At 37.9% G+C, this 16,616-nt stretch overlaps 1 protein-coding gene across 7 annotated transcripts; it reads right to left on the bottom strand.

Annotated features, from left to right (window-relative positions):
- Positions 1 to 4,283: 4,283 nt before the first annotated feature.
- Positions 4,284 to 14,862, bottom strand: LOC113637750 (golgin subfamily A member 6-like protein 22). Of its 7 annotated transcripts, none has more exons than XM_027138599.2 (7): positions 13,550 to 14,862; positions 11,943 to 12,086; positions 7,728 to 9,889; positions 7,362 to 7,599; positions 7,141 to 7,245; positions 6,866 to 7,063; positions 4,284 to 5,223 (listed from the first exon to the last, which is right to left on the bottom strand). In XM_027138599.2, the coding sequence occupies exons 1-3, from the start codon at positions 13,931 to 13,933 to the stop codon at positions 8,219 to 8,221; spliced, it is 2,199 nt and encodes a 732-aa protein (XP_026994400.2). In that variant the 5' UTR covers positions 13,934 to 14,862; the 3' UTR covers positions 4,284 to 5,223; positions 6,866 to 7,063; positions 7,141 to 7,245; positions 7,362 to 7,599; positions 7,728 to 8,218. The 7 variants fall into 7 exon arrangements, with proteins under 7 accessions (XP_026994400.2, XP_047675076.1, XP_026994398.2 ...); XM_047819120.1 differs by having other exon boundaries at positions 6,866 to 6,987; XM_027138597.2 differs by having other exon boundaries at positions 7,535 to 7,599.
- Between the last annotated feature and the right edge of the window lie 1,754 nt (positions 14,863 to 16,616).

The raw sequence follows: 16,616 nt of genomic DNA, 5'->3' as shown, positions 1-16,616 counted from the left end.
CACAGTAACTAAGTATCCATCCTTTGGAAACTGGATTAAGTGTGTCCTGGAAATAAAGAAAATTTGATGTTGTGAAGGATAATGGGTGTCCAGGACTGGATAAAAGTCACAGGCTAAGTGGATATTTTCTTAGGATGACATGCAGTTACATTTGGTAAATCTTGAACTCAAATAATTCAATTTAGATGGCATCTATGCAATTGTTACATTTCTACACTAGACCATAATAAATATACAGTATGAGAGACTATTCAATAATAATGATCAGCCACACCTCCTTGGATCAAGAGGTGCAAGCTTTTTGTTGGTACATCAAATAACTAGACAATAGCAGGAGCTCTGGAGAGGGAGGGCCATCAAATAGTGTTCTGGACCATCCTCATCGTGTGCTAGATCCCCAAATGTCCAGAGCTCTGTGAAATGTGCACCGATTGAATTACTCTTTGTCCCACAGTGGAGGGAACATGCTGTTTGGTGGGTGGGCACTCAGGTAGTAATGGCTCTGTATCTAGGGTGTACTGAATTTATCCCATTACAACTCATCTCAGCAGGGTCATGACCAAGGAGAGCCAAAGAATGGGTTTGGTGGCCAGAGGCTTGTCTATGGGGTCATGATGGTGAGAAAGGGCATCCCATTTACTATTCTTTGACTCTTGGTGAAAGGTTACTGTAAAATTGAAGTTGGTGAAGAACAAGGCTAGGCTATCTGGCTTGACAGGGGGTTCAGTCTCTTGGTGTTTTTTTAAGTATTTAAGACATTTATGGTCCATTATGACTTGAAAGGGGTATCAGGCTCCCTTTAACCAGATTCTCCATACCTCTACAACTTTTTTATGGACAGAAGTTATTGCTGACATAATTACTTTCAGTTACCATTAACTTCCTACAGTAGAAAAGAAAGCACACAAGTTTAATTTGCCAGGTTCTCTATGTCATTGGGAGAGTACCCCCTGATGCCACAACTGGAGACCACAAAGGGCAGATTTGGGTTAAGGTGGTGCAATATGGGTGCCATTGTAAACCTCTGTATGACTTGTTGGAAGGCCTCTTTTATGGACTCTGTCCAGTCTCTGACCGGCTCGTAATAGCGTTAAGTCTCCTGTAATCATTGCATGGTCTTAGTCCGCCATCCTTCTTTTCATCAAAGAACAAACCTGCAGTGGCAGGTGATGTGGAGGCAGCTGTGAGGGCTTCCTCATTGTACTCCCCCAGAGCTCGGGTTTCAGGGATTAATATTGATATATATTGGTATTCAAGCATAAAAAGGAATGGAATTAAGGATAAAAATAAGGTATACAAATAAAAAAATATAAACTATATAAAATATATGAAAATATATGTGAAAATATATGTATATACATAAATGCACATGGTAAATATTGGCAGTACAAATTAAAATGATTTAGTGATTGTCCTTAAAGTGTCCATGTGCAGTATGGTGTGGTATAAAGTGGCACTGTGCTGTGAAAGTCCAGAGTTAAAGTGTCATAGTGCAAAAAAAGTAAAGATGGAGGGAGAGGTCCAGTACTAGATCCTGGGTGTTTCCTGGTTTGACATCACTAGTTTCTTACACTGCTCTGGTGTGATCGTGGTCCACTGTGTGCAACTTTAGCTGTGACACATGGGATTTGATGCATACCGAAATGTTACACAGACAGATTCTTAGGGCAACTCTGTGTTGCTCTCCAGGTTGATCACTCTTTAATCTCAAATACCTTCTTCCTCACAGTGTTACTAATAATAGACTTTCATGGTGTGTAGAAAAAAAATCATCCAGCAGATCACCCTTTTGGGGGACATTTCTAAGGAATTATGTTGCTTCACCATAAAACTGATGATTCATCAAGCAAAACAAAATCATCTGTCCAGTGGTAAGCCCTCAGTGACATATGGTTATTTTAAGACTACCAGAAATTTCAGTACATGAGCGATCTAGATGCAATCTAGATGTATGACTGTGTTAATCTTACTGTGAATCTTCCACAGTGTTATCTTTTGAGACTTATTAAAATCACCTATTTTATACACTCGAAGTGCTTATCTCCAGCTCAGATAGGAGGTAAACTTCTATTCATTCAGAACATTGGTATATTTGATACATTTCTGCATAAATCCGACCCAAAACATCCTAAAAAGTCCTAAAAGTAAACAAAGTGTACAGAATCAAACAAATGAGCCAACAATAGTATACATTTTTCAAAAGTATGTGAACCTTTGTTTTCAGTATCTGTGGTGAGCCTTTGTGCAGCAATAACAGTGAGTAAAGTTTGCGTTAACTTTTGATCAGTCTTGCGGCTTAGAAGAATTTTATTCCTTTTCTCAAAACAAAAAAGCTTCAGCACTCAAATTTTAGTGGGTGTCCTAACATTAACTGCTTGCTGCAGGTCCTTCCTTTTTCTTTTGAATTGAAGCCAGGACATTGACATGGCCATTCTAAAACATTATCTTTGTTTCTCTTTAATCATTCTTTGGTACACAGACTTGGGTGCTTGTGATCGTTGTCTTGGTGTATCACCCATTTTTTCATGAGATTCAGCTCATGGACAGATGTCTTGCATTTACATTTACAGCATTTGGCAGACACCCTTATCCAGAGCGATGTACATAAGTGCTTGCCATTTTCATTTAGAGATCACTGTCATAATTCTGAATTCATTGTTCCATCAATGATGGCAACCTGTCCTGGCCCAAATGCAACAATACAGGCCCAAATACATGATCCTACCACCACCATGTTTCACAGGAGGTATACGGTTCTTATGCTGGAATTCAGTATTTTCCTTTCCTCATAAATAATGCTTCTCAATTTAATTTTATTTTGGTCTCATTCCCCCACAAATATTTTTTCCAGTAGTCGTCTGGCTTTTCCACATGATCTTTAGCAAACTTCATGGGCAGCAATGTTCTTTTTGGAGAGTAGTGGCTTTCTCCTAGTGGCAACTCTGCCTTGTACGCCAAGGTTGTTTAGTGTTCACCTGATGGCAGATTCATAAACATTAACATAAGCCAAAGTAAAAGAGGCCTTTAGTTGCTTAGAAGTTACCCTGTATTCCTTTCTGACCCAACAGACTATTACATGTCTTGCTTTTGGAGTTGATCACTTCTGGGGAGGGTAGCAATGGTCTTAAATTTTCTCAATTTATATAGAATCTATCTGACTATAGATTTTTAAAGTCCAAACACTTAAGAAAAGATTTTGTAACTTTTCTCCAGCTTGATGAACAACAGTAAGTCCTCAGAAATCTCTATTGTTTTTGCAATGATCCCCTTCCACAAACACACATCATAAACATCAGACTTTGATATATTTCTGTTCTCTAAATAAAATTAAAATAAAATTCTCTGTTTTTGGGACTAAATCTGATGTTTTGGGTCATATGCAGAAATATAGAATTAAGCATATACAGTACAGTATATTTTTAGAACTGTCTCATTAGATTTAAAATGTATAATTCAGATCCATTAAGTGAAGCAAAGTCCAAATTTCAGCAAACAGGAGCTTAAAAGGGATTCTTAATTTATTTTAGTGGTTTGTTGGTTTTAAATCATCTTATCGATAGCTATAACTGCCTTTTGTATGTTTTTTGGGCAATTACTACTTCCTACTACAGCTGCTGAATGTGTTAACTCTGTGGGCTCATTACACAAGATGGCACTGCTTCTTCCATGTTAAAGCTCACTGAAGCTACTGTTGGTCCAGTTTTGATTTCTTTTAAAATCTCCAAACAACCAGACACAAAAAGGAAGACCAAAAAGGTCTGACTGAATTTAAAGCAAGGAATAGCATGCGGCAGACCAAGCTGTTACACAGAAATAGTGTGTGACCAGCTGTCATGTGTAGAGTAATATTTTTATATGATGTATTAGTTTTATATAACATCACGTCTGATGTGTGGTATTTCACATATACCACAATGATTTGTCAATGATAAATAATTTTCATTTAATAATGAAAAACACTTTTTAAAAACACAATTTGTAGTTAGATTTAATGTTGAGGAATGTTGGAGAGACAAGTTTCTGTTTTCACCTTGTCTATAGCTGTGATAATAATCACCAGTCTCTCTCTTTCTCTCTTCACATAAATTATTAGTGAATCAAACAAATTATTTGACACAGATTTGATCTAAAATCCCATAAACACTTGGGAAGCCATTAACATGAAGCATTTATAAGTGCGTCAAAACAAATTATTACATGTTTTTTGACAATTATGAACCAAGTCAAGAAAATATGGTGGGAAGATTAATGTTGTGATCGGTGTGTACATAAAGACATGAAAGTAAATCAAATGCAGGTTATTTTCAAATTACATTTTAGGGCCGACACAGCCTATACATACTGTGGATTATTAAGGCTAAATTATACTAAACACGCTTGCTAAATGGGGTAAGCACACTTACTTTCTCATTTCAGATGTGTATAATTTGTTATACACCGATTCAGACACTGACTTGTCAGATTTATAAACTTCATACAGTAGAGTATCCATTTATTGATTGTTCAGCAAAGCAATGGAGATTATCAAGTGCAGTGCCTTTAGCTTCCGTGGTTTAACTCCACATAGAATTCTCCTCACATCGGCTGTGGATAGACAGAGTACCTGGTCATTGGGGAGCAGGGATGGGCTTTCTTGCTGTTACATTGTTTTGCACCTCAAACCGAGCATAGAAGTCATTCAGCGCATCTGGGAGGGAAGCATCTCTATCAAAGGAAGGTGAAGCTGTATTGTAGTTCGTGATCGTCTGTATGCCCTGCCACATGCGTCGGGTGTCTCCTCTGTCCTGGAAGTGGCTGTGGATCGTCTGGGCATGTGCCATCCATGGTCGAGGAGCTAGCCATAATGCCTTTTGTAATGTGAAAAATGATCTCTCTTCAACATAAGAGGTTCTCCGTTTAACCCAGCCTGTTTTTCCTCTGAGGAATATTTCTAATACTATTCTTTTTGAGTGAGTGTGAAGTCGAAACCGCCACACTTATAAATGTTAATATCATTCTCATGGTAGACGTTTTTGTTTCGATTCTCTTCCTGATTGTTTAAGTAACTGTGACTTCCATCTGAGCTTAACACTGACTGAATAAAATGTTTTCTATTTTTAAACCAAAAACAGTGTCAGTTGCCCACATTGTACTGTGTGTGTGTCTGTGTATGTGCACGTGTGTGTGTGTCCTGGTGTTCTTTAAGCTGCGTCCATGTGTCATCATGGAGGAGACTTCAAAGCCCTGAAATAGGTTGGCAAGAAGACGTGTCGTTAAACAAAAAAGTAGGGTCTAGTTGTGTAAACACCAAAAATAACAGCATAGAAGCACATATTTCACTTGAGTACATTTTTGAGTACATGGCTGATTGCTGTGACATTGTCTGGATCCCTTCGCTTTCATTTGAACTTGTGAACATTTGTGGCATTGTAATATGTGCCATTCGGAGCCCCTGTGTTGCCAACAATGGCCACAAAATGGACACTCCACCTCCATTTGAACTACATTGTTCACCATCCTCGGCTCCTGGAGGAGGGGTCTTCTCCAATATCTTATGGATTGACAGGGATAGGGTCCAGAGGAAAGATAGTGAGTAGACAGCAACAACATTCTAGATCCCTCACTTACTGAGGAATTCCATCACACACACCCCACCCCACCCCCCAACTGACTAGTACCTTAGACCAAGGAGGAGTTCCTAGGAGGGGCGCTCTGTAATGATGCCAATGGCAGTTCCCCCACCACACCACCATAGAGAAACCTTGACCGAGTATTGAGTGTTTCCAGGTCAAGGGTTACTTTAGGGTTGAAAGACTGTTAAGCTAGGCTCACGCCGACTTCTGCACAAAGTACGGTTTCCGGGAAGGTGTTGCAACTACACCAAGGCCGGGACTCAACAGCTGATTACACCGTTAAACTCCACACTTTGGTAGAGCAGCATGGATGAAATGATCCAGCACAACAAGCTATCTTCTGGGCCTTACAGGCAAAAAAGGGTGTGCAAGGAGTGTAACATGGACTTGTCTCGGTACATCACAGTGGCCTTTCGACTGGACAACCTGCCAGATGCTGCCTAAAGCAGAACCTCTCACTTCTATGTCTTACTGCCTTCATAGAGAACCCCAAACTCCAAACTTAATGAAAGTATTTAAGAAGGAGCATGCCACCAAGTTACCATTTCACCATCCGTAGGACTGCACCAATCGACCTCCTGCTAACACATCACCTTCCCAGTGCAGGATTTACCCGTTATCAATCCTAGAGACCCAGGTCATGGAAGACTATATTGAAGAAGCTTCTGCAGCATGCTGTGTTCCAGTGATTTGTCAATGAAATCTACTGGGAATTATTGAGCTCATAGAGTATATCAGTTAGATCCTAATTGACTCCACAACGTACAAAGCCCACATAGACCTGTTATGCACCATATTGGCACATCTGTTACAGCATCAACTCATGGTGAAAACAAAGAAGTGCAAATGCTCCAGTCACTCCTTTGTGGAATCGGGGGCAATAGCTGGAGGAGGCCTGCTCCCATTCCAGGTTATTATGGATCATAAAAACCTTGTATATCTAAGACTGAAGAGACTGAACCTGCTTTTGAGGAACAAAGTAAGCCCTCTTCTTCGCCCATTTTAATTTTACCATACCTTACCAACCAGGGACCAAAAATTATAAAGCAGACACCCTCTCCTGAGACCAAATTTCTGGCTTGAGACCCCATCCTCCCAGCCACAGTCATCAACACTCCCATTCATTAGGATCTTATGAAGGGAGGTCCAACATGCCCAGAGTACTGAGGCCACTTCCTCAAAATGCCCTCCCACAAAGAAATATGTACAGTACCCATCAACATCCGACAAAGAGTGATCTAATGATTACACACCTGCTCTCCTTCTAGTGGTAATCACTGGCTGCAGATGTTAACAACTACGTTGACGCGTGTCCAGAAGACACCACTGCAACTACCGTCAGGTCTTTCTAGAGCCTCTCCCCATACCGCAAAGCCTGTGGACCCACATCGCAGTGGACTGGTAGCAGTGGATCGTTTCTCAAGAGCATGAAAATGGTGAACATGAAAAGCCTCCCCACAGCAATGGAGATAACATTTTATATATATAATTATATTAGTGTTCTGATCAATGATAATATCTTACTTACCCCAATAATAATTATGGCCTTTTTTTATTCTGACAGTTCCCAAACGAATTCCATCCAATGCCATCTTCTTCTACAGGAATTCTTACAAAGTTTGCAACAATTAACCTGGTTCCATTTCCGAAAATATAAACAAACAGGTAATTTAAGACACAGCAAACTAAACCAGATTAAAAAAAGTAGTAAAACTAATAAATATGACATGCACTGCTGTGCAAGAACACCTTCGACTTCTCAATGAGAAGAATGTTGTTTTAGCAAATATAATAATATGCACGTTTTCAAGTTGTTTTCACATTCTTTTTTAGCCTTCTTCTTTTCCTTCTCTATTTTTTAAATTCTTTTTTCTTTGTTTTCCTCCCATGTTCTATAGCAGTCCTCAAGCAGTTTTTCTTACTTTCTTTTCTTTCTCTCTTTTTTGCTGTTGAATTGCTGCCTCAGTTATCCACTGATGAGTAGATCCTGTTTAGAAAAAGGATGAGTTGAGAATCAGATGACATTTTTGGGGGTATATTTCTTTTAAAATTATAGTGAAAATATACTGGCTACATGTAAGTGAGGTTCATAGAAAAGTGGAAGAAAAAACTTACTCATAAGGTAACACCTATCCCCATGTTTGCTCTTTGCAATTGCATTTTCATGATTGTCCTTTAGGTTTTCATTGATCCAGCCAATCAAGGTCCTTTTCCCCCCACAATCTTCCAAGGTATCGCTATAATAGAGGCTGTTTTCTGGAGACTCTCTGCTGTTACTCGAATGAGTGAAAACCTGAGATTCAGGTTCCTCAGAAATATTGTTGACATGGATTCTGCAGGGACTATGTTCAGTCTGCTTTCTACATCTCCTTCAATCTGCAATGATAAGTTCACTGTATGTGGGAACATCTGCAATTTTTTTTTTGCATTTTGTCTCGTCATCCCTGTATTCCTTAATTCATTTTGTCCAGTTGCTTGTTTCTTCTGTAACTGTAAGATTCCACATGCCCTTGATGTTCTTTCCCCAGAGCTCAGAGCTTTCCTGATGGTGTTGCATATTTCTGATGGAGTCTGTGTTTAGTCTTCCTGTCCCTATTTCCCATTTTCTACAATGATGAGTTCAGTGTCTCATACTGTAGATCATCATCTGCATTTGCTCTTTCTTGAATTTTTGCATTTCTGCATGTTTCTGTCTTGCCTCCTGCACTTGCTGAATATTTCGGTCTTTCTTTTATTTGTTCCTCATTTCTTTGCCTCTCAGTTTTCAGGAGCATCTCTTCTTTTCTCTGGACCTTTTCATCCGGCTGGCTATGCAATTCTATATCTATTTCAAAACCTTCTTCATGTTTGGTTGAACGATTCTGAATATCTTCAGACTTTGGCAGGCTTTCAGAATCACAGAGGTGCTCTTTCATTATCCACCATTTTTCCTCTTGTTTTGTTGACAGCACGTTCTGTTTCTTTTCCTGTAATGATGGTCTCACTGTCTGAGGGAACAGCTTCTGCATCAGCTCACAGTTTTTTTGCATCTTTTCTTCATGTTTGGGTGAACGATTCTGAATATCCACATACTTTGGCAGGCTTTCAGAATCACAGAGGTTCTCTTTCATTGTCCACCATTTTTCCTCTTGTTTAGTCACCTGGACATTCTGTTTCTCTTCTTGCAATGATGGCCTGACTGTCTGAGGGAACAGCTTCTGCATCAGCTCACAGTTTTTTTGCATCTTTTCTTCATGTTTGGGTGAACGATTCTGAATATCCTCAGACTTTTGCAGTTCTTCATCTATTTCAAAACTTTCTTCCTTTTCGGTTGAAACCTCCTCGGACTTTGGCAGGTCTCCCGGATCCCAGAAGTGTTCCTCCTCTTGTACTTGCTGTTTTTCTCTCTCTATCTCTGTCTTGTTAATTTGCAATTCACCCCCTATTTGGATCTCTTTCATTAGCTCACTGTTCATGTCCTGTCTATCTGCTGTTCTCTCCATTTTCTCTAGTAGGGCCATATCCACCACTTGTCTTTCTTTATGAATCTGCAACTCTATCCACTTGCATTTCTCCTTTATTGTTTTTGCCATTTCATTCTTCATTTCCTCCTCTCTCTCACATTCTTTCGGTTCCATCTTATGATTGTTTATTTCTATTTCTTTTTGTATTAAGAGTATTTTGTTGTTTAGTTCTAATTCACCCACCTCTCTCTGCTTTTCCATTGTTGAGAGCAGCTCTGGGAGCAGCTTCCTCTGTCTTTTGTCCTGCTCAATCGTAATCTCTGTTTGTTTCTCTGTCAGAATTCCAGTCTGCCCCATTGCCTTCTCGCTTATCTCAGAGATTTGCCTCTTTGACTCTCCGATTCTCTCCATCTCTAGCATCATTTCCCTACTTTTCTCCACATGTTCCCTGATGTCTTGAAGTGATTCTTCCACTCCCTGATTATTTTCGTCAATTTCCATCCATGTCACATTCCCCTGCTTATTGCTATCACCCAGTTTGTTCTCCAGGATACTCATTTCTCTCACTTCTGCCATCTCTCTTTCAATAGCAACTTCTCTATGCATTGGTCTTACATGCAGCAGCATTTTATCCCTTCTTAATCCCTCCTTTATCTCTGTCTTGTATTCTTCACATTTCCTTATCTCTTGATGATGCTGTGCAAAACTCTCCTTTGGTGCAGCCAGTTCCCTCTCTAAATCCTTAAATGTCAGGCTGTCTTCTAAATCTTTAATATCTCTCATCTTCTCCATATCTTCCAGCCTGGCCAGTCTGTACTTACGCTTTGTGCGTTCCTGTATTTAACAAAAACTTTCTTCATTAGTACATTAAATTGTGCACGTATATAACATTTTTTAGAATACATGTATCTGCAAAAATAACAGCTGTAGTTGTAGGGCTACAACAACTAATAGAAAAAAATTAATTTGATAGTTAGCTACAGCACACCATGGCAACCGCTACAAATCTTCATTTAGATTAAGCATGCATTTAAAATGCTGGAACACATTACAGAGTTGAATAATTAATAATAATAATAATAATAATAATAATAATAATAATAATAATAATAATAATAATAATAATAACAATAATAATAATAACAACAACAACAACAACAACAAAGGGGTGAAAGTATATCTAAATGCCTTCAGTCAGGGAAAACTTGGTGTAATTTATTGGTGCCATCTAAAAGACCAAACTGGGATATCGTGTTTATGTGATCAAATTGTATACAGTGGAATCCCCAGATTAATAGCAGTTGCACACAAACACACACTCTTCTGGCTTACAGGTTACATCCCTTCATGTCCTTCACTACTCCATATTTGTTTAGCTCAGTTATTGTGATGCTTAATATATTAAAGATTATATTTTAATGTGACTAAATATATGCACTAAACAGGCAAATGTTCCTGTGAAAGAGCCACAATGCTGCTCTGTATGTTTAGTTCACCATCCTGACCCTCTATTAATGATGCAGTGGTGGCTCAGTGGTTAAGGTTTACAGAAGGTCAGGGTATTAACCGACCTAAGGCTCCCTAAATATCTGGAATACCTAAATTATCTAAGTTCCCTTTACTGTAAATGCAGGGTTTTTGGGTGAAAACAATATACCAAAAGAATATAAATGAAAAACAAACAAAAAACTTTTTAAAGGGAAAATTATGACCTATTTATACAGCTCCCACCAATGACATTACCCCTGGTGGCAAGTCAAACTGTCTGGTGGCAAATGTGTTAAAGTCTGATGAAATCAAGATAGGGCATAATTCTAAAGAAAAAATAAAAAATAAAAAAAGTTGTTAAACAACAGTTTATGACCCTAGAATCATCATAGCCATGGTGTAGTATGGTGGTACCAGCATCATACTATTGGGCTGTTTCTCTTAAGAGATTGGGGCTCTAGTCAAAATAGAGAGCATGATGAATATCTCTAAATACGAAAGAAGACCTATGTTTGGCAGCTGGGGATGTTATTTCCAGTATGAAGAGAAAAAAAATGACGGCATGTGGGAAAATAATAGAGCGGATTTCCAAATTAAGCCTTTTTTTTTTTAAATAACCCAACATTCAGAAACCAGGTGGGGAAAAAACAAGAACACCTTCCTAACTCCACAATCATTAGAAAAATTAATTAGCAGCCATGTGTTATTAATGAGATGCACAAGCCTAAAATGTCTAGCCCAAACCATGAAAAGCAGCCCCAGGCCATTATCCCCCACCACCAAATTTACATCAATACCACATTCACATCCATTAGACTGCCAAATTCATCACTCCAGAGAACAGATTTTCACTACTTCAGTGGTGGAGTACAGTGGTGGCATGCTTTACACCATTCCAGGTAATGCTTGGCATTGAACTTAAATATCTTAGGATGCGTAGATGCTTGGCCATGGAATCCCATTTCATGATGCTCTTTAGTCATAGTTCTTGTGCTGATGTCGCCTCCAAAGGCAGTTTGGAACAACTGTGTAGTGACTGATGCACCAGAGTATGTAGGAAAGGTGACATCCTATGACTATGCCATGTTTAAACTCTGATCTCTTTTGTAGACAGTAAACTGTTTACTGTCACCTTACATTAGTGTTGGTGTCTTATTTTGGTTTGACATAAGCAGATTGTCGGATAAATATCTGTAACGTTATACTATCTGTTATTCAATTACCCCTAATTATTCTTGACAAAGAAATACTTTTTAAAATAAGTTTAGATATAAGGAAAAAAATCTGATTAATCAAAAATAAATGGAGATATATTAAACAATTACCAAAATAATTCTTAGTTGCAGCCCTAGTCCTCACCACAACTCAGTCATTACAATTTAGTAATTACATATCTTACCTTCCAGGATACTTTCTGATGTTTCCTTTCCAGCTTATCTCTTCTTTTCTGTTCATCTGTTTGCCTTTCCATATCCAAGTCCGTCAGGTACAGCTGGACATCCAGGTCTCTGAGCCTTTCAAGCTCCTGCCTTTCTTCCAGAATCTATGATATCCACAGATTAGAAGAAGAAAAAGAAGAAAAAAAAAGGAATAAAAAGAGTGGAATCATGTTTAATGGTTTGCTTTGGTCTCAGTGTGTGTGTGTGTGTGTGTGTGTGTGTGTGTGTGTGTGTGTGTGTGTGTGTGTGTGTGTGTGTGTGTGTGTGTGTGTGTGTTTATAAATTTGCAGGTGGAAGTGGCATTATTGTAATTAATGCCAAATAAAGTTCTGCTGTTTCTGTAGGCTTTTTTTATATTGTTCACCTGACTGCCGAGGCCAAAGCCATGCAAATAATCTCATATCAAAAGGGATGGATCACAATAAAATAATTAGATGTTGTACGGAACACCATAAAGGCCAACATCAACAACTGGAGAAAACGGTGCACCACAGTTTAATTACCAGGAACAGGATGTCCACCAAAAACCTATGAAGGAGGCAACCACAAAACATGCAGCAACCTTAATAGACAACATCATTACACAACAACAGCATTAGACAACAATATCCCATATTCTTTACGTCTTTGGTAACAAAAAAAATTCTAAGCCTGCCTAAATCACCCCATGTGGCAGATCAGAAGGTTTGATGAGACCAAGGTAGAACTTTTGGGGATTAATTCTAAAAAATGTTTGGCAAAAATACAACACAGTTTATCACTGTAGAATGATCATAACCACAAAGCATTGTGGTTATGGTATCACGCTATTGGGCTTAAATTTTTTATTGTCTAGTCAAGATAGAGATATTCAAATATATCTCTAAATACAAAACCTGCAGACCTGTTTTAGATTTATCCAATGTATTAAAGACTTGTACTCTATCCTGTCTGTGCATTACGTTACAACCCAACAGTATAAATAAACATATGGTTTAATTTCTTTTTAATTTAGAGTGTTGAGTGGTTAAGTTGTCATCCTGCTCCTTCGGTTTATATTGACATCAATCCCAAAAAAAAGTTGATTCACTGATTTTCAACCCCAAACTTTCAAGTCAATTCCACACACCCCAAAATGACTGGCCTCAAGGCGAACACTACTAACAAAACTGACACTACATCTAAATTCACAGTTAGACACAGCTAGTAAATATTTATTTTGCCTTTATTTTTCTGGTTGGAATTGAAACAATCAGAGCTTTAAAAAGATCAGTTGAGCTTGCAAAGACTTGGCAGAACCATAAAAAAAACGAGTACCGTCACCTTACGTTGGGGTCGGTGTCTCGTTTTGATTGTAATAGTATAATATTCTTATGGTGCAAATATCAATAATATTATATTAATGATCTGTTATTAAATTAAGTCTAGTTTAGAGAGCTGTAGTATTACTAGACGATTAAAATGCTGCAAATAAATCAATTTTAAAATATTTTTTTATATTAAATAATTTGATTAATCCAAAATGCATATGAACAGACGACAATTATCAAAATAATTCTATCATTAAGTTAGTAATTATGAATCTTACCTTCCTGTATGCTTTCTGGTGTTTCTTCTCCATGATCTTGCTCCATTTCTGATCTTTTACTTTTCTTTGCTTCTCCAGATCCAAGTCCAGATGTAAATCCAGAGCTCTCAACATTTCAAGCTCCTTCCTTTCTTCTCTTCTTTTTATCAGCCATTTAATTTTGATCCAGTAAAGTGAATCTCTTTTCTCTATCTTATGCAACTCGATCTGCTTCACAAGCTTTCTCTCCTCCTTTTTCTTTTTCTCAAGCTCTAGATCTTTCTCTGCCTCATTTCTCTCTCTGCGCAAAGTTTCCAAGTGCACCATGTCTCTCAGCTGTACTTGCCTACGCTTTTTATCAAAGTGGTTAAAAGTTCCAAAGCATCCTAAAAATGCATCCACCATCCTGTTTGTTTCGTTTCCTGTAACGCAACAGATGTAAACGAAAAGACCGAACTCGTTTCTGGGTGTGAACAGAATTAGACTAATTTGAATTCATTCGAAGTTCGATCACGTTGCTAAGAGTCGTGATGTCACGTGACGTCCGAGGTAACTAAGTTGTCTAGCTAGCTAACTGCGATAGATGAATTTAACAAGAATAACGATGAAACTGATTGTCCTGTATATTATCTCGACGAGAGTCGACGTACAACTCGGCATACCGGCCACCGAGAAAAGATTCTGTTTATAAAACGAGTCTCAGTTAGTTTATAATGTTTCAGTCACTTGGCTCTAGTGTTAGCACTAGCGTTAGCACATTAAATTTAAACCGCCAGAGGAAATGGATGCACTAATTTTTTTATATACAAAGTAATTCCACAGACTCATTAAATGTTTGTTTTCTCAACTATTGTTTCTGCTCGCACGAATATTTTTACTTTTTCACAGCAGTGCGCCAACCTGGTTTGACTGCAACCTAATGTTTCCTTAAATCGGTTCTGATTGATTACATGCCACTATAACAAACCATTATTAAGTTAACTGTGTTTCTTGAGACACGCCTTCATCAGCTTACAGTCGATTATATCTTATTTGTACCATATGCAATGTCATCAAATCAATATATCGAAAATTAAACTGAAAGATGAATCGTGGCATTAGAAAATCAGCCCTATTGTATGATATGCTACAGTACCACCACCGTGCTGCACCCTGGATATGGTGTTTTTGTAGGTGATGAGCTTTTGTTGCACCAAACAAACCTTTTGGAATGAAGGCATTCTTATTCCATTTTGGATTTTCCAGAACACATTTTGCCACCCGGTGTGACTTAGTTTGATGACCTTAGTTTGGATATAATTTAGTGAGAAAAGCGCTTTTGTCTAGCCTCTCCAACCCACAGCCATGGGCGTAAATCCCGGAGGGGACATGACACCCACCCCCCCCCAGGGTTGTACCCCCCAAAAAAATTATTTGAAAAATATAGTACTCTCTATTGTGAATAAAATATGTATGTATACCTAAATAATTGTGTAAGTAGAAAAAAAACGCAAAAAATGCATTTAGAAACAGTTGAGTTCCCCCTCCCCTTCCTCACAGTGGTTTGACCCACTGTCTGCTTTCATCTCATTTACCCTGCACACACGAGTCAGCTAGGTGTGTGGCTGCGGCTCAGTTAATGTTCAGCTCCATTACGTAGGGTATCTTATTCATTTTAAATAAAGCGATTCTCTTTAATGTAGTTGATGCAGATTCATTCATAATTTAGTTGCGGCAAAAATGCTGATTACCGATGTAATTTCCATGAATCTGCTATATTAGTTTAACGTTAGCTTGTTTACAATAGCTTGTTGCATAGTGCACTGCAGCTAACACGCCAAAGCCGTTTCCCATGCATTGTTTTATTTGGGACGACTTGGCATAATGTTAACTTAACATTAACGGCCACAATTAGCATTTTGTTTAGCTGTGCATTTACTAAATGAGCACTGTGCTACGTCCGAACTGACCTCACTGTATTTTTTTTGTATAATCAATTTCTATTGTTATTAAGTGTCTTAATTAAATTTAAATAAAATTTTAAACATTTTTTAATTCCTTGTTTTTATTATTTTTATGATAGTTTTACTTTCTTTGAAGAAAAACTTTGAAAATAACCATAACGCAGTCTCCATGCTACAATAATAATGATAAAAGCAAATGTTTTCACTGTGGGAACATATCTTTATAAGTAAAATTAGACTATTATTTGTGTCGTCGCCCCCCCCTTCAAAAATTGCTCAAGAACTTTTATATTTATTGTCCCCCCCTAATGTTAAATTAAATTTACGTCCATGCCCACAACCCAGGCATTTGAAGAATACGAGAGATTGTTGGAACATGCAGAGCGTAATCAGTACTTGTCAGATATTTCTACAGCTCCTTTCTGTTGTCATAGGTCTCTTGGCAGCCTTCCTGGTAAATATTTCTCTCTTCATACATTTTGGCAGGACTTCATGTTCTTGGTGCGCCATTTTCTGTATGATGATGGCAATGGAATGACTGATATTTTATTGAAATTCTTTCATATACCCCTCTGCTGATTACTTTTCAACATATGAAATATTGTGCATGTTTTTGTAACTTGGCTTCAGAAGTTGGATGAAACCAAGAACATTTAAACAAAATCCTTCAGAAACAACTGATCTTTATTTGGGTTAATCAGTATAATTAAACTGATGACAGCTGTAGATTAATTACTTTTGAACAGGAGATGGAAAGTGATTGGTTCATTCTTTATAAAAGGGTGTGCAGACTTATGCAACCAGGTTATTGTAATTTTTTCCTCTAATTTTCATAAAATGTTTTATTGTATTTGATTTAATTCTACACAATTACAATAATTTCACATTGAGGGTGTAAAAAGTTCTCACGTGATTTATCGGTTTAACTTTTCTTTACTTCACTAAAACCTGCAATTCATCAGTGATGTGTTAATACAGTAGGTGTGTCATGCATCTGTAGTATCTGTTATTATGAGTTTAATATATGTATGTGTATATATACATGGCGTTGTTAAAGAATCTAGGGGAACACTGAATTTGGAGACAGTCTAAGTGATGAGCTGTGGCACAGGTTAGTTTGTGGTTTGAACAGCAAGTCGATACAA

This window comes from Tachysurus fulvidraco, chromosome 9 (genome assembly GCF_022655615.1).
Source record: "Tachysurus fulvidraco isolate hzauxx_2018 chromosome 9, HZAU_PFXX_2.0, whole genome shotgun sequence".
NCBI lineage: Eukaryota > Metazoa > Chordata > Actinopteri > Siluriformes > Bagridae > Tachysurus > Tachysurus fulvidraco.
The sequence above is the reverse complement of the archived record's forward strand: the minus strand, read 5'-3'. Positions and strand labels throughout refer to the sequence as shown.

Bases quoted from the DNA above. Each gene is read 5' to 3' on its own strand.
- LOC113637750 (XM_027138599.2), bottom strand. From the start codon at position 13,933: ATGGTGGATGCATTTTTAGGATGCTTTGGAACTTTTAACCACTTTGAT. The intron at 12,087-13,549 runs GTAAGATTCATA...TGGATATCATAG, and splicing joins ACCAGAAAGCATACAGGAAG to ATTCTGGAAGAAAGGCAGGA. The intron at 9,890-11,942 runs GTAAGATATGTA...TGTTAAATACAG, and splicing joins ATCAGAAAGTATCCTGGAAG to GAACGCACAAAGCGTAAGTA.